Here is a 25,975-nt window from a genome sequence, read left to right as displayed (position 1 = left end):
CCTGCTAATTAATTTTTGATTTCAAATTGGATTTCCACTGGTGATGCACATCGCTTCCCATTGCGGGAGGAAAGGCAAGAAAACGTACAGGGGCAATTTGGGTATCAAAACAGCCCCACAACAAATTTCTCTCTGTGTGTGTGTTTGCTTGTGCTCTTTTTCCATTCAGGATGCAGGGCCTTGGGAGGAAAGAGACACACACACCCCCTTACACTTCTTTTTTGTGATTGTGTGAATTGATTGATTGATTGATTGATTGACACTTCTTATATACCGCTTCCTCCAAAGACCCTAGGTGGTGAACAACAGAAATACCAACAACAATCAATTTAAAAAAATTAATTAAAGGGCAAACACCTGGCGAAACAGGTGTCTCTTCGAAATTTATTATTTCTCGAGAAAATGCAGAGGTTAAGTGAGCAGCACATGGAGATTACAACCAGCCATTTGACTCCCCTTTCCCATTCTTCCCTCCAGTCCTCCCAGCTTTCTTCCCCCTCAACCATTTATTCATTCTGTTTCTCATTTGTGTACAGACAAGGAAGCAACTTGTGAACTAATGCAGGACTGTTCTGTGGGGTGGGGGTTATTTTCCGTCACTTAGTCTGTATTTATGCATCTCGTTGTTGAAATTTTAATTTGCAGAGTTTGCATTGTACACATGACGGTTGCTTATTTCCACTTCTGGTCCATTGACTGCAATAAGCTGAAGATATATACTGTATTTATGAAGATATATACACCCATGCATGCGCCCTCTTCTCAAGATGCACAGTCTCTGCATAATCTACCTAGGGTTGCCTTTGAAAACGATTCGGAAGCTTCACCTAGTCCAGAATGCAGCAGCCTGCCTCCTTATGGGTGGCTGTAGATTTGAGAGCGTCACACCTCTTTTACGGTTGCTGCACTGATTGCCTGTTTGCTTCCGGGTCCAATTCAAAGTGCTGGTTCTCACCTACAAAACCCTGATGGGCTTAGCACCTGTATATCTCCAGCATCGCCAATCTCAGCCAATGGCCCATCTAGTCCAGCATCCTGTTTCGCACAATGGCCCACCAGATACTGCTGGAAGCCACAGGCAGGAGTTGAGGGCGTGCCCTCTCTCCTGCCATTACTCCCCTGCAACTGGTACTCAGAGGCATCCTGCCTTTTGAGACCGGAGGTGGCCCCCAGTCCTCTGACTAGTAACCATTGATGGACCTCTCCTCCATGAATGTATCCAAACCCCTCTTAAAGCCATCCAGGTTGTTGGCTGTCACCACATCATGTGGTAGAGAATTCCACAAGTTGATGATCCATTGTGTGAAAAAGTACTTCCGTTTGTTGGTCCTAGACCTCCTAGCAATCAATTTCATGGAGTGACCCCTGATTCTAGTGTTGTGTGAGAGGGAGAAGAATCTCTCTCTCTCTCCACTTTCTCCACACCATGCATGATTTTATAGACCTCTATCATGTCTCCCTGCAGTCATCTTTTTTCTAAGCTAAAAAGCCCCAGGTGTTGTAGTCTTGCCTCATAAGAAAGGTGCTCTAGGCCCCGATCATCTTAGTTGCCCTCTTCTTCACCCTTTCCAGTTCAACAATGTCCTTTTTAAGATGTGGTGACCAGAACTGTACGCAGTACTCCAAGTGTGGTCGCACCATAGTTTTGTATAAAGGCATTATAATGTTAGCCGTTTTATTTTCAGTCCCCTTCCTAATGATCCCTAGCATGGAATTGGCCTTTTTAACAACTGCCGCACATTGTCGCCACTTTCAACGAGCTGTCCACCATGACCCCAAGATCCCGCTCCTGGTTCGTCACCGACAGCTCGGATCCCATCAGCATAAACTTGAAGTTGGGGTTTTTTGTCCCAATGTGCATCACTTTACACTTGCTAACATTGAACCGCATTTGCCATTTTGTCACCCACTCCCCCAGTTTGGAGAGATCCTTTTGGAGCTGCTCACAATCCGTTTGGGATTTCACTACCCGAAAGAGTTTGGTATCATCTGCGAATTTGGCCACCTCGCTACTTACCCCTGCTTCTAGATCATTTATGAATAAATTAAAAAGCATCGGTCCAAGTACAAATCCCTGGGGGACCCCACTTCTTACTCCCTCCATTGTGAAAACTCTCCATTCATACCTACCCTCTGTTTCCTGTCTTTCAGCCAGTTAGCAATCCACACATGTACTTGTCCCCTTATCCCATGACCGCTAAGTTTCCTCAGGAGTCTTTGATGAGGAACTTTGTCAAAAGCTTTTTGGAAGTCCAGGTAGACTATGTCAACTGGATCACCTTGATCCACACACTCATTGACACCCTCAAAGAAGTCCAAAAGTTTGGTGAGGCAAGATTTACCTTTGCGGAAGCCATGCTGGCTCACTCCCAGCAGGGCCTGTTCTTCTAGGTGCTTTACAATTTTATCCTTGAGGATGCTTTCCATCAATTTGCCTGGAATTGATGTTAGGCTAACCGGCCTGTAATTTCCCGGATCGCCCCTGGGTCCCTTTTTGAAAATCGGTGTTACATTTGCTACTCTCCAGTCCTCCAGTACAGAGCCCGATTTCAGGGATAAGTTGAAAATTTTAGCAAGGAGGTTGGCAATTTCATGTTTGAGTTCTTTGAGGACTCTTGGATGGATGCCATCCGGCCCTGGTGATTTGTTAGCTTTCAGTTTTTCCAGACAGTTTAGTACATCATCTCTTGTCACTACTATCTGACTCAGCTCTCTAGCCTCCATCCCTAAAAAGCCTGGTTCAGGAACAGGTATATGCTCAGTATCCTCTGCCGTGAAGACAGACACAAAGAACTCATTTAGCTTCTCTGCAACCTCCATATCCTCCTTAATAATCCCTTTCACTCCGTCATTGTCTAATGGCCCAACCGCCTCCCTTGCAGGTTTCCTGCTTCTGATGTACTTAAAGAAGTTTTTGTTATTCCCCTTGATACTTTTGGCTAAATGTTCCTCAAACTCTCTTTTTGCCTCCCTTATGGTCACCTTGCATTTCTTTTGCCAGAGTTTGTGTTCCTTTCTGTTCTCTTCATTTGGACAGGCCTTCCAATTTCGGAAGGAAGTCTTCTTCCCTTTTATGGCTTCTTTGACGGTACCCGTGAGCCATGCTGGCATCCTCCTGGACTTAGTGGTATCTTTCCTCCTTTGGGGTATACAATCTAACTGGGCTTCTAGTATTGTGGTTTTGAGTAAACTCCATGCACTCTGGAGCAAAGCGACTCTCCTGGATTTCCCTTTCAGCTTTCTTTTCACCATACTCCTCATTTTGGAGACGTTTCCTCTTCTGAAATTCAAAATGTCCGTGTTAGACATCCTTGGTGATTCTCTCCCCGCATGTATGCTGAATTTGATGGCACTGTGGTCACTGTTCCCTAAAAGGTCGATGACACTGACGTCATGCACCAGGTCCTGGGTGTCACTCAGAATTAGGTCCAAGGTCGCCTTCTCTTGGTCGGTTCCATGACCAACTGTTCTAGGGCACAGTCATTTAGTGTATCTAGAAATTTGACCTCTTTGTCCTGACCTGTGAATTTACCCAGTCTATGTGGGGAATTCTTTGTGGCTGCCCCTCTTCTTTGGAAGAGGGGCAGCTCCCCCACTCTCCCCCACCCCAGATTCGTTCAGCCCCCTCCCTGGCTGCTTTTAAGGCCCTTCTTAAAAGCCAGCGTGGTGTAGTGGTTAGAGTGCTGGACTAGGACCAGGGAGACCCGAGTTCAAATCCCCCATTCAGCCAGGAGACTTGCTGGGTGACTCTGGGCCAGTCACTTCTCTCTCAACCTAACCTACTTCACAGGGTTGTTGTGAGGAGAAACTTAAGTATGTAGTACACCGCTCTGGGCTCCTTGGAGGGGGAGCGGGATTTAAAATGTAAAAAATAAAATAAATAATAAATTTATTTTGTCAAGAGAAACTTGAAAAGGTGCCTCATTGGCCAGCTAGCAACAGTCAGCCGTTCAGAAAATTGCTTCCAGCAATCCAGTCCTGGCTCTTCAGCTCACGTCCCCTGACAGTTAGAAAGCCATGCCTCCAATTCATGCTTAACCACGGAAGAGTCTGCTGGAACACGGATGTAGCTCAGCTGCTGCTTAAACGAGAAAGTGCCTTGGAGGAGAGCAGAAGCCTTAAGTGTTGGACTCCCGCCGATGGCTTTTCAATTACGGCAGGAATGTTTTGCAAACACCTGGGATTCCTGAGAGACAGGGGCCACCATTCCGCCAGCGTCAGGGACCCCACCCGGACTGCTGTGCGATGCGAAAGGCAGACTCAGTTGTGTTGTAGGGGCAATTACCTAGAACAACATGCAAGGATTTCAAGGACACTCCTTCCGTTGGCACTACGCTACTCCAGCGTTGGCACTCAGCACTTTAAGATCATCAAGCCTTGCTGGCTCAGACCGATGCAGTCCAGCACCCTGTTCCACACAGTGGCCCACCAGATGCCTGGTAAGCCCACAAGCAGCAGACGAAGGCAGGCCTCCTCTCCTGCTGCTGCTCCTCTGCAACTGGGATTCGGAGGGGTCTTCCATCCAGACTAGTAGCCGCTGATAGACCTGTCCTCCATGAATTTGTCTAAGCCTCGGTTAAAGCTATCCCAGCTAATGGCCATCACCACATCCTGTGGCAGAGAGTTCCACGGTTTAATGATGTGTGGAAAAGGCCTTCCTTTTGTCAGTCAGTTTCATGGGATGGCCCCTGGTTCTAGTGTTGCGAGAAAGGGAGAAGAACTTCTCTATAGTCACATCCTCCAAGCACTTAAACAAGGTAGGAAGAAAAGCGATCCTACCTAGCTCCCATCTCACAGATGAAAACTCCCTCCTTCGCCTAGCTAGGTTTTTGCTAGAATGCGAATAAAAATCAGGAGCGTGAGCAGCTCTGGAATCTGGGGAGCTTGCTTGTCCCAGCATCACGAGCAGGGTTCCCTCTAACAGGGATTCCCAGATGTTGACTACAACTCCCAGAATCCCCAAGCAAAAAGCCATTGCAGCTGGGGATTCTGGGAGTTGTTGTTAACAACATCTAGGGATCCCTGTTTGAGGGGACCCTGGTCAGGAGCTGAGCATGCACCCAGATTTTGATTGTTCACGCTAACAATCGTGTGTGAACAGTCCCCGCGTGTGTGATGGTCTTCAAATTAAAAACAAGGGGTTCTAGACTTTTGCAATAACATTTGACAGCCCTTGTAGAAAAAGGGGGACTCTCTAAATATTAATCGTAACCATTGTTGTTATCAGTAGATGAGCAAACTCCTCTCTGCTCAGTTTTGAAAATAGATAACCGATGAGAAATAATTTGTATTCTGAACCAGGTAATTACAAGTTTTGGCAACATCGCCAGCAGTAATGATTATTATTAGTAATAATTATTATTATATATGTAGCACTGTCACAGTGAAATGTAATCACTGCAGCGTTCCAGGACAATGCGTGGTCTCTGTTGTGGTCGCTTTTTGTTCATTTGAAATTAATGAAATGGAGCTTTCTCTTTTTTTCGTGTGTGGTTTTAAAGGTTGTTTTCCTTGCTAGGGTCCTCAAGGTGAGCCCGGACCACCAGGTCAACAGGGGAATCCAGGCGCACAGGTGAGATGATGCTCGTTGACCCAAGGACAAAATGAAACCTCTCTGTTCTGTGTTACCCATAGCTGCTATCTTCTGGGTTTCACCGGTTATGGTGACGGGCTGGGAAATTGAGGTCAAAAGTGGTGTGAGTTTCTTAAGGTCGGTGTATTGTTTAAGACCAGGGTTGTCAATCTTGACTCTTCAGATGCTGTTGGATTACAACTCCCATCACTCCCAGCCATCGTGATATTTGGGCACTGTGGCTGGGTATGATGGGAGTTGTGATCCAACTTCTTGTAAGCCAAGGTTTTCAAGGCTGAAAACCAACCCCTGATTCAGAAGGAAGGCAGAGCTTTTCCAGTGAGAAGGATTCAGGTCCTGGAGAAAAGTGTTCTTCACTGCCTGAGATCTGAGAGCAACCTGTCCAAAATAGATAGCACTGAGCAAAGAGAGCAATCGTCTAACTCAAGGTAAGGCTGCTTTGTAATCTATGATTTGTTATATTGGAGGGGGAACTCAACTGGTCTCTCTTAAGGGGAAGATGGTGGTACAGAAATCCTTTAATTCAAGAGCTGATGATCATTGAAGACAGGAATAAAGAAAGATTTGTGGGGCCATCCCCTCACTTTGGGGGTCCTTCCTTGAAAATCCTCAGATGCCTGGACTGAGCAGGATCCTTCCTAATTCCTTGGAATCCTCATTTGAAGTGAAGTCCAGCAGCCGCCTTGATAAAACCTACCTGGAAAATTTGCTAGTCTGAACAGCAGCAACAAAAAAGATCTTTGAATTTCCCTTACGGGGGCATCCAGTGACAGCTGAAAGAGTTTGAGGGGCTAATTGTGGCCCCACTCACAGCCCACTAAGAAATGCCACCAATCTTTCAGAAACCTTCCCTTGAGTTTCGCCAAGGGCCTCATCTGAGGAGACACCCTGAATTCTCTTCAGATTCTACTTTAGGCAAAAGTTGGTAGCATTTCCGCTAGAGACGGAGGAATTACCCTTCAGTGTTGGGTGTCACATTTGGTCACATTTCTCCAGGGTTCTGCCTAATCTCTGGCCTTTTAGCGGTATTTAAATTGTTTTAGATCTAAACAATCCACTGTTTTCATTGTTTGCAATTATTTATTTGGTCTGCTTTGGGTGAGCTGCCTTGAGCTGTCTGGATTGGGCGGTGCAGAGATGGAAAAAACATCTCAGGGAAAGATTTGTTTATATGCTCACATTTATCTTAACACACCTTCTGCTCTCTTCTTCCAGGGGCTTCCCGGTCCTCAAGGTCCGATCGGTCCACCAGGAGAAAAAGTATGTTAATGCAAAGCAGCTGTGACATTTAGCCAGTTTTGTTCTTTAGCATGCGTTCTGCGTCTTGAGAGAGCATCTGCTTGTTTAAATATATCCCACTCTTGACTTGGTGGAGACATGTAAAAGAACTCTCTCTCTCTGTGTATTTTAAATTTCCGATCTGTGCATCGTTGCTCAGCATTCCCGCCCCTCCAAAAGAGAGCTTAAAAATGCTTTGAGAGTGGTCTCTAGTGGGTTGGTCAATGGTGGCGCCTCCAGCTGTTTTTACAGGATAAATATGCAAACTCAGGTTTAGAGCCAGTTCACATGTGTCTGTTGATCACTGCAGCATGTGTGAATAAGCCATAACTGGTCAATCACCACAGGCAGAACATTTGTACTCTCTGAATCACAGTGCATTTATTTCAGTGGAATTGGTCCCTGCACATATTCAGTCACTGGTAGAGTTCCGTTCTCAACACAAGTTGTTCTTGAAAGTCAAGGAACTCTCCTATTATAAAGATCAATGGAGAGAGCTGTGCTTCTTTATAATCCAGAAAAATGATAGGAAGTTCTGGGAATTGGTGGCAACCGGCACACAGTCTAATTTCATCTCGGATGCGCATATTCCAGCTGAATTTCAATACTTCTGGTTTCAATACTGCTTGGCCATTGATGGTAGCATTTGCAAATCATCAGAAGGTAAATGATGTGCATCCACATCATCCCGAGGCATAACCAAGATGATATGCAAATAACCAAGTTGATGTGCATAACCGGATATGCAAATAACCAAGATGATGTGCAAATGATGTGCATCCACATCATCCTGATTTGCAAATGATCAGGAGGCAAATGATGTCCATCCATGTGTGAACTGGTCCTTTGAACACCAGGGCTGAGGACGTTCCCGTTATGCTCCTTTTTGCTTACAGTCCTGTCTTCACATCCCTCTTTTTCAAACTGCCTCCTGGGGAACTTAGAAGTTCCTCGGGAGATGACCAGGATTCTTTCAATGAGAAGATCAATAGTGATGGACAGGTTTCGCTGAAAGATCGTTTCCTCACCACTGTTGATCCTCCCCCACATCGTGAAGCTGGAAAAGAGATTGTGTGTGCATCTTAGAACACCTCCCATGATGCATTTGTGGCATGCAGGGGTTTGGGGACAGGTGCACGAAGATTCCGCGGCAGGCCAGTTGGTGGGGAGAGAGTTCCCTGGAGGTTGAAAGCCTGGGAACTGCTGTTCAGCGGCAAAGGAGAGGGATTCTGTTATCCGCAGGGGGATAGTGAAACCCACTATCCACTGTTATCCTGTTACCCACTGGTATCCTAGTGGAAATTCTGTTATCCTTTGGGGAGGGGGGCGGATAGTGAAACCATGGATGACAGGGCATTAGGGCAATCGGAATTGGGGGGTTAGGTTCCTGAAGTAGCGGGACGAAAGAGCAAAAATGGGGGGAAAGGGCTGACGAGAACGGGATGAAAAACAGACTGTGAAAGTAGGGGAAATTGTGAGGGTGCCCTTCTAGGCTCTGTGTGTTCCCAGCTGTTCAGCAATGCCCCCCCAAAAGTAAATAATAATAATAATACAAAGTTGCATTGTGTTTTTTTGCAAAAACATTTTCTTCTTTTTACAAAAATGAGCCACGAAATGGCTCCTGCCTTCAAAATGGTGAGCAGAAATGACCTCAGAGGTCATTTACTCTCATCCCTGACCCGCAGATACAGGAGTCTGAACTCTTTAGTTGCCTAATTTGTTTTGCATATACCGAGGTCAGGTGGCAATTACCCGACCACGGATATGCCAAACCGTAGTTGCTTGGTTGCAGTTAATGAGGTTCTCCTGTAACTGCCACATCTCCATAACGTGGAGCATCTGATTCCTACAAATCACTCTGTGCTCACGGGCATGCAAGGTCAAACCAACAGCCTCTGAAAATGTCGAGGATCTTTGATGTAAGAGGATTATTGATAAACCAGATCAGGTTCTAAAGCTCCTGCAGTGATTTTTGCTGAAGGGACTCAGTTCTACTTTCCTGTCTCCTCTAGGGCCCGCTGGGAAAACCTGGACTTCCCGGGATGGCTGGAGCAGATGGTCCCCCGGTAAGCTTTGTGGAGAATCTTGCTGGCCTTCATTCTTTCCTTGTAGGGGCGGAGGGTTCACACTGTGAGCCTCCCACAGTTTAAACTCCACGGAAATAGCCAGGCAAAGTGACATCCTGCAAGCCTAGGGTGCAAAGTCCGAAAGTGCCAGAATAGTAGTACTTCAGGGGCACCCCCAGTGATGGTGGTGGTTGAAGACGTACAGTGTCTTTCGTACCTGAATGTACTAGGGATGTGCAAACAGGTTCGACGTTGAAGATGTTCGATGCAGAACCGGTTCGGTTCAACAGTTTGGGGTCAAACCAAACCGCTCCCTGTTTGGTCCAACCCCGGACCGACACACACACACCCCTGGCCCATTCGGAGCGTTCGTGAGGGTTTGTTTTGAAATTTTAATTTTTTAAAAAACTAACCCCCTCTGGAGTGTTCTCCTAGGTGGCGGGGGGTCCGTTGAGGTCCGCCTCCCCCTGCCAGCCTCCTTTCAGTCCCAAAATGGCCCGTTCATGGCCCGGTCCCAAAATGGCCATTCTTCAGCCCATTTGGGCCTTTCCCCTCAATATGGCAGCCATATTGTGCTGTGCTTCTGCATGGCCTGGGTCATGCCAGGCCATACAGAGGCCCATTGCGCAGGTACGGTGGCCAAAGAACAGCTGAACGGGCCAGTGTTGAACTGCAGGGAGGCTGGCAGGGGGAGGGGGGAACTCCGTGGACCTCCCCAACACTGCCTTGGAGAACACCCCTGGAAGGGGCACATTAAATAAATAAATAAAATAAGTTCACGGACCCCACCAGACCTAAGCATAATGGAGTGGGGTTTCGAGAGGGTGCTGGACTGAACCAACTCTGTTCAGTTTGTGTCTGGTTCGGTCTTGATCCAAACCGGACCAGCCAATTCCATGCACACCCCTAGAATGTACCATGGCATAGGTATACTACGCAATTAGGGTTTTGTTGTATGTGAAGAAGCATCTCTCCGTTGGCAGGAGGTGTCACAGACACATCCTCTGCATATCTTATTCTGACCCATGATCAGCTACAGAAACAAATACACAGCAAAGTAATACAATTTACATCAAGAACCGTAGCAAACGGACACCGCTATGTAAGGTGACCCTTGCAAGTCAAGCTATAACAAATGGACACTATCTAAGAACTGCTACTAAAAAGCTACAAACAGGTTTTGAAATCAGTAAGGTTCGGCCTAATCTTGCAGACTGCAGCACAAGGTTTTCCCACCTTACCGCTAATTTCAGCACACTGGTCAGAAAGTAAGTATGACACATAAGATGCTTCAGAGGAGCCCTGAAGGGCCGATATCAGCAGCACAATAAGAGAGTTCTGCATTTGTGATTCACGTGTCTTTGTGTCTCTTTCTCTGCTGCCCAAGAGGGACGGACCTCTTCTCTAGGTGAGCCATGGGTTGTATGTAGAGACCCATCTCAAAGATAAAATTCCTTTTCTGTAGTCACTACATACTTGTGCGGATTGTAAAGATCTTGCATCCCTTCTGGGGGAAGTTCAGGTTGGGTTGGGTGGACCTCAAGAGCCCAGAAGCGAAGCAACCATGGACAGAGCCTCCCTGTGGGGTTTTGTTGTTGAAACTTGGCCCACTGATGGGTCTTTTGAGACTGGAGGACGTTCTCTAATAGTCTCACAAATTGTCTTAGGACACATGGGTGACGCCTATAGGGCCACAAACAGTTAAACACTTTTGGGAAGGATGGCAGAAGAATATCCAGAATCATGGTCTCCCAAAATGGCAGTCTCCCCCTAGCAAGAGGTCACATCCTGCATGAGCCGAAGCTGCCGACCAGGAAAGGGGCAGTCCAGGGCAGAGCAGTAGACCAGCCATGAAGCTGGAAGGGACCCCTGAGTTGGAGCTGGACTGCATTCATGTTGAACACTGGAGGAAATCTGATGGATCCATTGGCTTCTCTTTTCCATGTCTTTCCCGACAGGGTCATCCTGGGAAAGAAGGTCCCACTGGTGAGAAGGGCAACCAGGTAGGTATCCACTCGGTGCTGGGTGTGTGCAGATGTGGCTTGTGCTGCCCGGTTAAGAGGTGGGGGCAGGAGTGTCGCTATAATTGAGGGGGTGGGTTCCGGGCCCCCCAGCTCCTGAGGACCCAGCTCCACCTCTCCCTGTTTTCTTCGTTATTTCCCTCACTCCGAGAAGCTGCCGGGGAGAGGGGTGAACACGGGTTGGGTTGGGTGTTCAACCCCGCTCCCCAGCTCCACCCCTCCCCAACCACCAATATTTATATACCGCTTTTCAACAAAAGTTTCCATGCTGTGCTGGGGCTGGATATGGCCAGTTGCTCTCCCCCTCCTCAATAAAGAGAATCAGCACACTAAAAGGTGCCTCTTGGCCCAGTAAGTGGGGGGGGGGGGTCCCAGCATGGGTAGCCTGTCTGGGTCCCCTCTGTGTCAGAGAGGGTTCCTCTGAGGGCTGGCTTGAGCTAAGGGACGTTGGCCGGCTGCAGCCGCACTTGGGGGCCAACCAGCCACTGTCATCATCACTGTCATCTTGGCTCGGCACAAGGCTCTGTGAGTGTCTGTGGCGCCTCCAGAATGTGTGCACCTTCATCCCTCACCCAGTTGCCTGCTGCGCTGGGCATCATTGAAATCTGACTTGAAATCTCCCTTTTCTGTTGATTGCAGGGTCCAGCCGGCCCTCAGGGCCCCATCGGGTATCCTGGCCCCCGTGGTGTGAAGGTAAGAGAGCCGCTCTTGACTTTGGGGGGGTTCCTCGGGAGATGCCGTTGAGCCAGTCCGACAGCAAATGTTGCGTCTTTGGGTTGAGAAGGGTGGGAGTTGAGATGGGAGCTGAAATCGCGTCAGATGTGGGGGAGAGCAGCATTCCCTCCCTGTAACAGGGATTCCTAGACGTTGTTGACCACAACTCCCATCATCCCCAGCTGAAGGCCATTGCAGCTGGGGATGGTGGGAGTTGTAGTCAGCAACCTCTGGGCATCCCCGTTACAGGGAATGCTGGGGGAGACACACCCCTGCCCCAACAGCCTGTGGGAATTGGCCTCCCAGAGGTGGGGAGAAGCAGGAGCCACGTTCACATGGCTAGGCATTTCTTGCTTCCCGCATCTCATAATCCAGAGATCCACTTGATCGGCCAGAACAATTCTGTGGGTTGCATCCTGTGCCCAGCAGCAGCCTTTCCTGATGGTTTTGTTTCTAGCATTTGGTATTCAGAGGTATTTGGTATGCTGAACATGGAGGTTCCATTTAGTATCTTAAGGAAGAGAAGAAGAAGGTAGTATTGTGTATATACTGTTTTTCAGCAGAAACATTGTTTTAGTGGTTCACAAAGAAAATAATAATAATAATAATAGGGAGAAGAGGGTGCCCTGTCTCAAAAGGGCTCCGGGTCTGAAAAGAGAGACGAGGGAAGCTCAGGATCTGGGTTCCTTCCACCTTCACTTTTTCCTAACTAGACCCGGACCGTGCCTGTATGGACCACTAGTGGCTCATCCTATCAAGCTGGGGGTGGAGACCAAAGGAGCCAGCTTGCTCCTCTCTCTCCCACCCCACTGGAGAGCCAGGCTGCCTGCAGGCTGGCCATTCATCCGGTAGAGCTGCGCAGTTAATTGCAAAGATGGTCTGTTAGATCATGTAAACAGTGACATAAATAAATAAATATTTATTTATTTATTTATGTAACATATTTTTATACCGCTCAAAACTTGCGTCTCTGGGTGGTTTACAACAGGATTTTTTTTTTTAAAGTAAAACATTAATTAAAAACAAAAACAAGACATTTAAAAACAAGAAATTTGAAACACAATTTAAAATTTTAAACCAATATTCTAAAAACAACCATAAAACAATCAAAACAATATCAGTTAAAAAGCCTGGGTGAACAGATGTGTCTTTAAAGACTTTTTAAAAAGTTGTCAGAGATGGGGAGGCTCTTATTTCACTAGGGAGCGCATTCCAAAGCCTTGGGGTAGCAACGGAGGCCCCATTCCTGAGTAGCCACCAGATGAGCCGGTGGCAACTGCAGACAGACCTCTCCTGATGATCTCAGTGGGCGGTGGGGTTCATGACAAAGAAGACATTCTCCTAAAAACCCAGGGCCCAAGCTGTTGGGGGCTTTATAGATTATGACCAACCCCTTGTATTTTGCCTGGAAACATATTGGCAGCCAGTGTAACTCCTTCAATATGGGAGCAATACGGTCTCTCCTGGATGACCCAGAGACCAGCCTGGCTGCCGCATTCTGGACCAACTGTAGTTCCCAGACTACGTACAAGGGCAGCCCCACATAGAGCGCATTGCAGTCATCCAGTCCATAATGGGGGGAAGTGAGTCATCCAGGCTCCTCCAGAACCCAACCAGACCCTGAACAAGCACGTCCCCATCACTGTTCCCTCTAACAGGGATTCCCGATGTTGTTCACTACAACTCCCAGCATCCTCAGCTGCAATGGCCTTTGGCTGGGAATTGTGGGAGTTTTAGTTAACAACGCCACATCTGGGAATCCCTGTTAGAGGGAACACTGGCTTGGCGGCGGCACGGATCTCAGCCAGGGCAGGAGAGAGAAGAGCATTCCAGCTGCCTCCTCAACACCCCCACCCCACCCCTGGCTCTTTCGGATGAGTATGTGCCCAGCGGCGTATCTCAATTAAGGATGAGAGTCTTGGCCTCCTGAGACATTTTCCTAGAATGATCAACACCCTCTATTTTGGCGTACCTCGGAATTCCTCCGATGTCTTGCCTGAGCAAGAACCTCCAAATTCACCCTGGAAGATCACACAGGGGAAATTTGGCCAACGCATGTGGTGTGGGCTATGTACAACCCCCATAAATACAAGGGGCTACACAGATCTCACCTATGACATTCCGCTTCTCTATACACAACCCCCCTCCCCACCATTAAAAAAAAAGGATTGTGCTATAGTCTTCGCAAAATCCGTTTGCATTCCTTAGAAGTTCCTCTGTTGTCTTGTTTGTGTGGGCGTCGCCAACATCTGCCACAGGCTTCGGTTTGGGGGCTTTTTGCTGGCCACTCTGTGCCAAACGTAACGGTGCAGCCTTCCAAAGGTTTGACCATGCGTGTGACGAATGAAGCGTTTGGCGGCAGTGAGGCTATAGACGGAGGTGCCCCGTCTGCATTGGGAAGTGCTGTTCTGGATTGTGAGGGGGCGACTTCGGAGACTCCCATTGTTGCCAGACTCGAGGGCCGTTCACACGATCGGCGCAGACTCCCAGTTTGTGCTCATCTGTGAGTGCAAAACAAGGTCGAAGGCAGGGAGCTTGCTTGTCTAGCCTGTCCCAGATTTCTTCCCCAGTTTTGGAACGAAGTAGGAGAGGAAAGCCTCCTACCCATCTGGGGCTTAGCACGCAAGTAAACTCCCCGCCTCCAGCCTAGTTTTGCACTCACAGTCACGCACACAAAAGGAGCGTGAACAGCCCCCACACTTAGGTAGGATGCACCTCCTCCTACCCAAGTACCAATCATGTGAACCTCCCTTCTGTTGGGACGCAAAATTCACCCCAAGTTGAGAAATGTAAAAAATGCACCATAATGAATGAAAGCAACCCCCAGCCACCCTGTCCCATTTGCATCTGACCTGGGCCAGGTAATAACACTGATTTCTTTTGGTATTCCTCACATAGGGAGCTGATGGAGTTCGTGGCTTGAAAGGCACCAAGGGCGAGAAGGTGAGTGAGCTCTAAATGGGCAATTTGTTGGGGGCAGGGTGGAGAAGTTATTGGTCTCTACCAGTGTTTACCCGTCAAAGGGAACCCCAGATTTTGTGGACTACAACTCCCATCATCCCTAGCCAATGGCCATTGCCGCTGGGGATGATGGGAGGTGTAGTCTACAACATCTGGGCGCAGTCCTCACTGCATTCTTGGGCTGCCACTTTTTTCTTTCCTCCAGTAGAGTCCCTGCCCTTTTTACAGCACTGTAACAGGCAGAAATTCAACAGGTGTTGCTTTTTAGTTAAAATCACTCTGCTTGTGGGGGAAGGGGGATGCAGCCGTCGACTGGCAAGGCTATCCTGGAGTTATGTGTGCCCCAGTTACACAATCTGCTCTGGAATATTGGGCCCAAGATGGTTTGTTGCTGGTTCTTTCTTTTGTCCAGAGTGTGGGGCTCAGGGCAGGCTGTCCTTAGGACAGGGCAAAGCAGGCTGACCAATCCAGGCCCTTCTCTTTTAACCCCCATTAAAATGAACTGGAAGGGGCCCCCACACTGGCTGATTTGCCCCAGGCGCTGTCTAAGGACAACCCTATACCCCTCCCTCCCCTGAGATTCAGGACCAACTTCAAGCTCCAGACCTAATTTATTTATTTATTTGTTTGTTCAGTTTTTATACCACCCTTCTGAAATGGCTCAGGGCGGTTTACAGTTAATGAACTAATGAACAGGGATTGCCCTTCCCCATTTATATGGAGGGTTTCTGGAGCTTCTGATGCTTTACCCAAAATCCAGTCTAAATCCTTGCGGGGCGGTGGGGTGGGGACCCAACCAAGAATTTGTAGTCCCATATCCTGCCGTGTTTGCCTGTGTGATCAACGTGCCTGATCCTAGATGCAAAATGTGCACAGAACTGGGAGAGCTTTTGAACCTCCCTGTTCTACTCTCCTGTTTGCTGAGGAAACTGCTTTTGATCTCCTCCTCCTGGCAAGCCTGTAATCTCAATTATAGAAATAGATGTTTCTGATTTACACCTTTTGGAAAGCGAGCTTCCTTCGGAGCCAGCCCGGGGAATTCAGCCCGGAGAAGGACTGCACACTGCCAGAGGCAGCATTGCAGCAGCTATTTAAGCACTGTGTTTAAAGAGAGTTTTGACAAGCTGCCATCTCTGTGTAGTTCAGGTATACAGGTATACATGTCCCCCCAGAGGAGGAGCAGAGGCTGTACAATATGCCGGCCGTGTTCTGACCTTCAATCTCCCCGGCTTCCCTCTGCTCGTATCCGGTAGTCCATCACCAGCAAAGCTGACAATTATAACCAGGGCGCCAGCTAGCAGAGACCTTCCCTAAACCCCAGAGTTGGGCTTTCTCTTTCTTTCTTTCTGTTACTGCGGCTGTGTTTTAGCACCTGACAAGCTTGCTTTAGGACTTGATACACTATTGATTGGAACTCTGCAGTTAAACCTGTGCCGACTGGAAGAAATATTAGCGCTGTCCTTGAGTCCGCGCCGAGAAGGCTGGTGTGAAATGGTCTCGGTGACAATAAACCCGGTTATCTTTCAAAATAATTTGTCGCCTGTGCCGGCGAATTCCCGGTATTTATATCAATGGAGCGGAAGGCCTTTCTGGCAGGCTGGTGTGGCACCAGGCAGAGGACGCCCCGGGGGCTTCCGTTGCGGGTTAGGGGTTTTTTTTTTTTTTTTGTGGGAGGCCGTAAGGGGGCTTCAGCAAAAAAAGAGTTTCCCCATCACTGGCTGCCTTTAAGAATACCCTTACGACATACCTGTTTTCTCAGGCTTTTAGTTAGAAATATTTTTTAAATGGTTTGAATTGTTCCTACTCTGTAAAACTGTTTTAATTGTGTTTTATTCTGGGTTTTATGGCGGTTGTATTTTTAGAACCATGTACACCGCCTAGGGATACACGTATCAGGTGATCAATAAATATGATGGATGCATACACAAAAAAGATGTCCTCCTAGGGTCTCACCCCTCTCTCTCTCTCCCCCCTTCTCTCCCCCCTCGCCCCCCCCACTCTCTCTCTCCACCACCGCCACATGATCAGTAATTGGATAGGCAACTGTTCTACCCATGTTTAGGAGTCGCCTTCCCGTTTTGCGCTTGTCTGCTAAGTGACAGCTGGGGGACGAGCGTGCCGTCCCACCGAGCAGCTGTGCTCAGCTGCTGAATGGGGTAGGAGGAAAAGCCCTCCCGCCCAGCTGCTGCGTGGCAGACCATCCCTGCTAGTGCCTCTGACTTTGCTTTTTACTTGAATGTGAGTGGGAACCAGGAGCTCCTGCAGCTCCCGTTCTTGGGTAGGACTCTCGTCCCTCCGGGTTTCTGATTGTGTAAACCGCCGGGGTCCCAAGACTTGAAACGTGTGTGGTAGCATAAGTGTCTGTGGCCTCCAGTGCCTCAGTTGCATGAAGTGAAATCCCCAGGAAGTAGGGATGTCTAGATCAGTCTAGACCAGCGGTTCCTAACCCTGGGTCCCTAGATGTTGTGGACAGTAGCCCATTACTCTCAGCCATTGTGGTGGGGTAGTCCCAGCAGCACCTGGGGGCCCAAGGTGAGGTACACCTGGCATGGAGAACAAAAACTGAAAGCAGCAAAGTCACATGCAAAAGGCTGTAGCCCAATTCAGACATGCTGCTGGTACGAAGCTGCAGATAGCTGTACACTCATACATGTGTTTGTGTGAATGACTGTGCCTGTGTTCATTTGAAGGTGAACCTGGAGACAGTGCAGGGTGCAGATAGGGAGTGTACTTTTGTACCTGCATCCAGCTTAACCTGTGAATGGCTGGACCTGGGTCCACATCTGTACCACTGTACACTCGTACGCGTGTTGAACATAATGTGTGAATGGGCCTCTTTCCTCCTCCTTAAGCTTGTCGAGAGACAAGACTTTTTGCATTTCCTCTTGCATTTGATCACCTCCATTTTTAAATTTTCATTTATCTCCCTACAAAGAATTTCACTTCATGCATCTGATTCAATGGGTTCTACCCATGAATGCTTCTGCTTTCATCCCTGTGTTCGTTTTTAAAGTGCCTGGAGACCATTTGTTGCGTTTCCTGCCACAGACTAACGGAGCTCCCCCTCTGGAAGATATCTCTTCGATTTGTGTGTATGTCAAACCAAAGACTTCCCATCCTCTCCAAGGAAACACAACCTTCTGCCGTAGTCTTTGTGCCCAGAAAGCAGGGGGGGGGCTCCTTTATCAAACAACTTATTGGTTCTCCTGCCCCCAAGTAAAATCTGGTTGCTGCGGAAACCGAGTCTTTCCTGCTGGACTGCTTACCTGCTGGACTGCTGCCTGCCCTGCCTCTGCGTGGAACAGAGTCGCCTCCTGTGGTCGGGGCTGGAGGGAATTGCCGCTACGGGCCGGAGTTGTCAAGTGGCGTCCTAAGACCTAGGGGAGCTCGGACACTTGCCCGGAACCCTCTGATGCGGAGGGTCAGTGGTCTAGGATGAGCATCCCACCAAGAGACTTTGCCTAGCATTATGGGCTGCCCAGGGACAGCTGGGCCTTCGCTCAACTTGCAGGGAGCCGCATGGACCTGTCAAGCCTGAGAGCGCTCTGGATGCACCTTTGAACAGCCCCCAGAATGCTTTGCAAAGGGCAGGAATCCCATGACAGGCAGGCGTGGTCCTTATCCTGGTCCTTAGCAGACCAGTCAAGGCAGACACGCAGTGGACATGTTCAAACGTCACATGAAAGCATGGTTTGTTTTGACTAAGTATTTGCCAAAGCTGGATGACCTCTGTGAACTGTCCCAAAATTTTGTGGGGGTTTCCCCTCTTCATATTGTGGGTTCCTCCCATGATCCTGGTCTGGTGCTCTCTCAGTGAGAGCCTTGCAAGGTTCGAACTTCAGGGTCCCCTTAGCTAAGCAGGGTCCTCCCTGGTTGCATATGAATGGGAGACTAGAAGTGTGAGCCCTGCAAGATCTTCCCCTTAAGGGATGGAGCTGCTCTGGGAAGAGCAGAAGGTTCCAAGGTCCCTCCCTGGCTTCTCCCAGACAGGACTGAGAGAGATTTCTTCCTGCAACCTTGGAGAAGCCGCTGCCAGTCTGTTTAGTCAATACTGAGCTAGATGGACCAATGGTCTGACTCAGTATTTAGCAGCTGCCTATGTTCCAAGATGAAACCAACATTTCAGGCTCAGACTTCACACAGGGCCACCATTAGGACACACCAACTGACTTCAGACTTTGGGTGCAGATCCTGGTTTGACCACCTGAAATAAACCATGGTGTGCAGGTTCAGACATACAGATTAACCAGTTGGACGAAACCATGGTTCTGCATGATGTCTGAACCCATCCGAACGCAGCACTTTGACACCACTGTCTTTTGTCTGCAGAGAACCTGCAGGCAGGTTCTTGGGTAAGCAGTGAAGAAAAAGAGGGAGGGTTTTCACCATGCCTGTTGAAGTGAGGAGTCCTTGAATATCTCTGGGATGGGCTGTCTCTCCTCTCCTCTCTTCCCCTTCCTCCATACCTGAACTGAGGAGTTGCAGGAATGGTTTCATGGTCTTTGTAGTCAGTAGACCACAGAGCCAGCAAGCAGGTTGTTTCTCTCTCTTTGTGTGTGCTTCTGTATATACAGAGATCTTGGTAACAAGTGTGGTTTTTCTTCCTGTTCTCCTCCAGGGTGAAGATGGCTTCCCAGGATTCAAAGGCGACATGGGCATTAAAGGAGACAGGGTGAGCTTTTTGGCAACGCGATCTTTTTCCAGGCTGGTTTTCATGAAGCAGAGGCAGACGCTGCTCAGGGCTCTGTTGCAGGGGCTATTTTCCCGAAATAACCCTTTTCGACAAAGAACTGTGAACAAAGAACTCCCAAGTGTGTTAGAGCTGCTCCAGGCATCTCAAGGAAGCACAAAGTCATTTCTGTTTCTGATCCTTGATACTTCTGGGTCTCATCTGAAATTGGGAGGCAGACAGATGCTTTGGGAGGGAAGGTTGCGCTCTCTGTGCATGGACGGATGACTTGGAAGCATGAAAGCTAGAGAGTGGCAGCCGTTGCTAGGTCCTGTTGCAGTGAAGCTCATTGTGTTATAAGGGAAAGGTTCTCCCATTTGGGTCTCCAGATGTTGGACTACAACTCCCATCATCCCTAGCACCTCCCCTCCGTCATCCCTAGCCACAGTGGCCTGAAGCTGGACTACAATGGCCAGATGGTGTTGGATTGCAACTAGGGATGTGCGGATCAATTTGGGTCCAAATCAAATCATGCCAGATTCTATTTGAATTGATTCGAGATTTGGATTCCTCCTGCTAATTTCCCCAGATTCCCAGCTTTCCTTTTTTTTTAAAAAAAGAGCTAAGCTCTAGCCCTTGTAGAAGTGGAGTTATGGAGCAAAATGTGTGGTCACTATTTTTCAAGTGTTTGGATTCTTTGGTGTGTAATACCTTTTACTCAATGAATCCCTATGAGGATTCATTACAAACCCTCATTTCTTCTATTCATTTTGACTGTCTGTGGACAGTGCCAACTCTCAACTGCCATGTGCCAACTACACCCCGCTCCCACCCGCAAGGCAGTACTGCTCAGTTTCTAGAATTTAGAATAATCAACAAAGCCCCACTGCCTTGAAATTTGGGTGGTAGGTGGCACCCGTGGGGACCTGCCCACCACCCAAATTTGGTGCCCCTAGGACCTTTATAATTGGTCCAAATAGATCCAAATCTGAATCGAATCCAAATCTAATCTGGGGTGATTCAGAGGACAGAGTCGGACACAAAACAAATCAGGGGTGATTTGATTCGGGCACAAATCAAATTTTTAAAAAATCGATCCGTGCACATCCCTAATTGCAACTCCCATCATACTCAGCTGGGAATGATGGAAATTGCACTGCAACACCTTTTTCACACAGCACATAATTAGTCTATGGAATCCTCGGCCATGGGATGCGGTGATGGCCACTAGCTTGGATGACTTTAAAAGGGGCATGGACAAATTCATGGAGGACAGCGTCTCTCAGTGGCTACTAGTCTGAGAGCTTTAGGGCACCTCCAGTTCCCAGTTGCAGGAGAGCAATAGCAAGAGAGAAAGCATGCCCTCACTTCTTGCCTGTGGTGGGCCCTTCTGGTGGGCCTCAGTGGGGGGAAAGAGCATGCTGGACTAGATGGGCCTCCTTGGGCCTGACCCAGCAGGGCTGTTCTCATCTGAGGACCCAGGTTTGAGAACCCAAGGGTGAAAAACATTTCCTGCTGCCTACCAGGCTCTGCGGTTACAGCTGAGGTTTTAAAATCCTTATTATTTTGAAAGAGAATGCATAATCCACCCCCACCTCCACTAGCTATGCTTGCTGGACTGCTCCTGATATTCCTATTCAATAATTGTCTCTTCCCGAGCAACAGCAGCCTCGTGCTGGCTTTGGGACCTTTCCCCCTCACCTGGGAACGTGGACGCATTTGGGAACGTGAATGCATTTGGCAAAGCAGGCAGGCTCCATTAGTGTCTCCTTTTTAGCTCAAGGGGACCGAGAGGTTTCCTGGTTGCTTAGGCCAGCATGGTTCATTGCTTCAATGAGAGGGGAGCAGCTGACACTCGGAAGGAAAGGTTTGCCTCTCTGGGAAGATGTGCTGTCTATTTCTCCCAGTTGCGTATGCATGGCAGAAGAGAGCAACTTCTCACCAATTACTTGGGCAAGTTATCAATTGACAGAATGCTCTTTGGGCTAAGGGGGTGAAATTAGTGGGATTCTTGGGCCAGCCTGCCTCAGAGACATCTATGCTTTCCTTTTCCCTCCCCCCCCCCCTTTTTTCCTTTTGCAAGGGGAAACCATTTTTCAGCGCTGTGTTCAAAAGGCAAGACTCATTCAAGCCTCCCGAATCAACCCTGTTTCTCCCTGCAGGCCAGGTCCTTTGTACTGGTCTTTATTCCGCTCTTCCCCTCCACAAATCAGCCTTTAATTAGAACATCTCCTGGGGGCTTATTGTGAACTGGGGGTGGAGCTGGGGGAGGAAATTCCATGTGTTTAAGCCCGAGCTTCAGGGATCTTCTGCAAGAAGAGAAGCGAGTGTTCGTAACAGATTTCAAAAGGATAATTGAAGTCGAGCGGGAAAGGCTATGGCTGGAAGAAGGGGCCGGCCTCTCTGAGTGTGAAAGCAAAGCCATTAGTCTAGGAGAGACACAGAGGGAGGGATCTCTCAAGGGCAACTTGGCCGGTTGAGAACTCCAAGTGGAAGGGTGGATTGTTCCAGGTGTCCTCACTGGGGTGACTTCATGCTGGCTGCTTTTGTGGACATTTAGGGAACTGTCCCCCCCCCCCCATTGAAATACCTCGGTGTTGTTTTGGCGTCCTCTGAAATTTCTCAGAGCCATTTTCCTAAAGCAGGAACCTTTTGCTTTAGTGAAATCTGGGGATGTTGGCAGAGCCCTGACTTTGCAGGTAGAAGGTCTCAGATTCAGTCCTCGGACTTTCCATGTAGGGCTGGGAAGGACCCCTGCTAGACACTCTGAAAAGTTGACCCATCCAGCTCTGTGTTGTTGAGACTGGGGGCTCCAAACCTCCGGCCCCCAGATGCTGTGGGGCTACAACTCACATCATTCCCAGCAACAATCGCCAATGGTGGGAGTTGTAGTTCAACAGCATCTGGGGCCCCGAGGTTTTCAACCCCTGGTCTCAACAATATGGCGCTAGATGGACCCAGTGGTCTGACTTGATCTGAGGCAGTTCCCCATGTTCAGTTCTAGTCCTGGTTCTATCCACTTTGTGTGCTGCCTGCCAAGATGATTTACCAGATTGGAGGCCCATTCACACATTACGTACAATGAGTGTTGAGTGTACACAGGTACGGATCTGTACCCAGGAACAGTCATCCACACGTTATGCTGAACACAGGCACAGAAGTCCATTTCTGATCTGTACCATACATCTGAAGGGCCTGGATCCAGGTTCACTTTTAAAATGAACCCAGGTGCAGTCATTCACACAAACACCTATATGGTGTGCAGACATCTGTACACTTGTACAGTATAATGTCTGAATTGGGCTTTGGACTCTCCCTTATGCAGTAATGTGACCCACCATACAGCTTGACTAACAACCCACATTGATGTTTTCTGTGGTTTCCAAGTGGAAATATTCATTTTTTCCCTGCTGCCACAACCCCCACCCCCAAAAAACTTCCACTAGTTTCTACACTCTTTCCCCATCCCCCAGAATTCCTTGTATATTTGTCCTCCATTAGCATCCACATAAAACCCCGCAAAATTCCTTTACTACCACTATAATTACTATTTAAAGTTGTGCCATCAAGTTGGTGTTGACTCGTGGTGCCCACAGAGCCCTGTAGTTGTCTTTGGTTGGCCATTGCCTCCTCCCACACAATATGAGATGATGCCTTTCAGCATCTTCCTGTATCGCTGCTGCCCGATAGAGGCGCTTCCCATAGTCTGGGAAACATACCAGCAGGGATTCGAACCGGCAACCTCTTGCTCCCTAGGCAAGTTACCTTGCCACTGCACCATTGAGTGGCTTTTTAAAAAAATCTACCACTTTTCAACAAAAGTTCACAAAGCGGCTTTCACAGAAAAATAAATGATAGTTTGCCTGTCCCCAAAGGGCTCACATCACAATCTAGAAAGAAACCCAAGGGAGACGGTTACTCTCTAGTCAGTTAGCTTTAGGTGCAGTCTGGGGCCAGTTCTGATTAATATTGCTCTTCAGTATTTTCTTAACAGTGGCTGCGAGAGGAGTTTAAAATATGTCACAGGAGTTCAGCTCTCTTTTTCTTTCTTGCCAGGGCGAAATCGGTCCTCCTGGACCTCGGGGAGAGGATGGGCCGGAAGGCCCCAAAGGTCGTGGAGGCCCCAATGGAGATCCTGGCCCGTTGGGTCCTGGTGGCGAAAAGGTAATGATTCTGCTGCTTGGATAGTCTAGCAGAGAATGCAAGAGGCCCATCTGGTGCTGAGAATAGTTGGGTCTGTCATCCTGATTGTATGATCCTGTTAGGCCTTTCCTTAGGTCTCTGCATCTGCTTCCTGTCGGGCTTAATATTGGCTGGAGACGTAGGAAATTCTCCCTTGGTATTAGTTTAGCATCCCACCCCTCCGCATTGCTGCAGATGTTATGTCTGACCAAACCCCTCTAGATTCAAGGGGGCAGACTTGATCAAAGTGTAACCAGATGCCGCCAACATACCACCGTTGCTTGGATTCCAAGTTGCCCTGAAACCTTCTTCTCATCTGTTCTTCTCCTAACCGAGAAAGCTAGGTGTTCCCTCGTCTCAAATTAGGCTCATCTAGGTTCTGAAGCACTCTCCGGTCCACAGCTATCGCTTCCCCACAACCCTGTCCCCCACAAACTTTGCTATGGCATTGTAACAGAGAAGGTGAATTCTGGAGTTTAGATTAGCACACTTCGAAATGTATATATTGTTCTATGCTTTGCTTATTACTTGAAAAATAAATAAATATTGGTTTATTGTTATAGGGAAAGCTTGGAGTTCCTGGATTGCCAGGTTATCCTGGGAGACTGGGCCCCAAGGTAAGTTTGGCTTTAATTGTAAACCAATTTCCTCTTGGGGCTCTTGTGCAGAGTCAGTTCTAGCAGACACGGTGAGAGACCCATTGCAGCCTGTGTGGGGTAGAATTGCAGTATGGCCTTGCTTCACGGTGAAGTTGCATGACAAATTTTGTACTTGGATCATTGAATGTTTGAGTTGGAAGCGGCCTTTGAGGTCAGGGCAGGAATCTGCTCCAGCGTCCCTGAGAGATGGCCGTCCAGCCTCTGGTAGGAAACCTCCAGCGAAGGAAAGCCCACCATTTCATGAGGCAGGCTGTTCCATTGTTGAACAGCTCTTGAAGTCAGGAGGTTCCTCTCAGTGTCTAGCCTCAATCTGGTTCCTTGCCACTTCAACCCATTGGTTCTAGTCATGCCAGCCTCTAGTTCCAGCCTCGGAGGCCAGGTACTCAACAAGGGCTCACAGTTGGGCATCGCTTTATATGACCAAATAAAAAAATGTGACTCATATTTGTTGGAGGGGCAACTATTGCTTCCAACCCCATTTGCTTCGGTTGTCATTCTGAGCCTGTTGGGTGCCCCTCTTCTGGCAGCATATCCAGAGCGTGCTCTTGCAGCCATATGGAGCATTGGGAATGGTTGGAGATGGAGGTAGGAGTGATGGAAGGTTGTGGTAAAGGACCCAGCACAAAGACTGGATTTTGCTTTGTGGTCTGGCCGAAGGCTACTGTGAAGGACATTTCCTTCTTTCTAATTGGGGGCAGAGCTACAACTGAACAAGGCGGTGGGGGGGGCGGTATATGTGTGTGGCAAAAAGCTCTCCACCAGGTGAGCTGGTCCTGTGGTAGCAAGCATGACTGGTCCCTTTTTCTAAGCAGGGTCCACTCTGGTTTACATTTGAATGGGAGACTACATGTGAGCACTGTAAGATATTGCACTCAGTGCTCACTCTGGGAAGAGCATCTGCCTGCTTGCGTGCAGAAGGTTCCAAGTTCCCTCCCTGGCAGCATCTCCAAGACAGGGCTGAGAGAGACCCCGGCTTGCAACCTTGGAGAAGACGCTGCCAGTCTGGGTAGACAATCCTGAGCTAGATGGACCAAGGGTCTGACTCAGTATATGGCATCTCCATATGTTCCTATGGCCCTGAGGGAGGAGAGCCTGTTGACCGGATGACAGCTTGTTCTTTACTCTCACCCTCAAACCTCTATGCAGTAGAAGGTCGGGCGTGGTGGAGGGGAGTCCTTCGCTTTTTGTCTCAGGCCCCACTCCAACCTAATCCTGCACTCTTCTAAAAATAGGAAAATGTGGATATGATTAGCAAACAATTTAGCTGATAAAGAAAAAGGAAAGGTTGTGCCGTCGAGTCGCTGTTGACTCCTGGCAACCACAGAGCCCTGTGGTTTTCTTGGTAGAATACAGGAGGGGTTGAGCATTGCCTCCTCCCGCGCAGTATGAGATGATGCTTTTCAGCACCTTCCTATAGCGCTGCTGCCCGACATAGGAGTTCCCCATATTCTGGGCAACAGACCAGCGGGGATTCGAACCCACAGCCTCCTGCTCTCTAGGCAGGTTTGCTTCCCCGCTGTGCCATTAGGTGGCTCCAATTTAGCTGATAGTCCTTAGAAATTAGGAGCGTGTAAGCCCCCACCCCACTGAGGCATTGTTCTAGTCCTGCAGAAACCTTTTTAGCTTCCCTGCAAAATCCTTTCTGTACTTGCTTTAAAAGAGATCCTCCCCATCTCCCCTGAATTGCATTTTGGGTGGAGCTGGGCAGAACCTCCTTGCGAAATTTTGCAGATGTTTTGGCTGTTAACCTGCCTTTGAACCTCCCCGCAGATGTTTCTCCTGAGCAGGAACTTCCACATTGCCTATGAATGTGATTTGGGGTGACATTTGGT

The 25,975-nt window shown here is 48.5% G+C and overlaps 1 protein-coding gene across 3 annotated transcripts in view; it reads left to right on the top strand.

Annotated features, from left to right (window-relative positions):
- The window catches only part of COL5A1 (collagen type V alpha 1 chain), a 374,283-nt gene that overhangs the window by 286,942 nt on the left and 61,366 nt on the right, over window positions 1-25,975 (top strand). For all 3 annotated transcript variants that reach the window (XM_053282026.1, XM_053282025.1, XM_053282024.1), the window contains exons 23-31: window positions 5,519-5,572; window positions 6,809-6,853; window positions 8,884-8,937; window positions 10,896-10,940; window positions 11,598-11,651; window positions 14,571-14,615; window positions 19,252-19,305; window positions 23,359-23,466; window positions 24,048-24,101. In XM_053282026.1, coding sequence (XP_053138001.1) covers window positions 5,519-5,572; window positions 6,809-6,853; window positions 8,884-8,937; window positions 10,896-10,940; window positions 11,598-11,651; window positions 14,571-14,615; window positions 19,252-19,305; window positions 23,359-23,466; window positions 24,048-24,101 — 513 coding nt within the window. The remainder of the gene's footprint in view (window positions 1-5,518; window positions 5,573-6,808; window positions 6,854-8,883; window positions 8,938-10,895; window positions 10,941-11,597; window positions 11,652-14,570; window positions 14,616-19,251; window positions 19,306-23,358; window positions 23,467-24,047; window positions 24,102-25,975) is intronic.

The sequence above is a fragment of the Hemicordylus capensis genome, chromosome 17, assembly GCF_027244095.1.
Source record: "Hemicordylus capensis ecotype Gifberg chromosome 17, rHemCap1.1.pri, whole genome shotgun sequence".
In the NCBI taxonomy this organism is placed as follows: Eukaryota; Metazoa; Chordata; class Lepidosauria; order Squamata; family Cordylidae; genus Hemicordylus; species Hemicordylus capensis.
The sequence above is the reverse complement of the archived record's forward strand: the minus strand, read 5'-3'. Positions and strand labels throughout refer to the sequence as shown.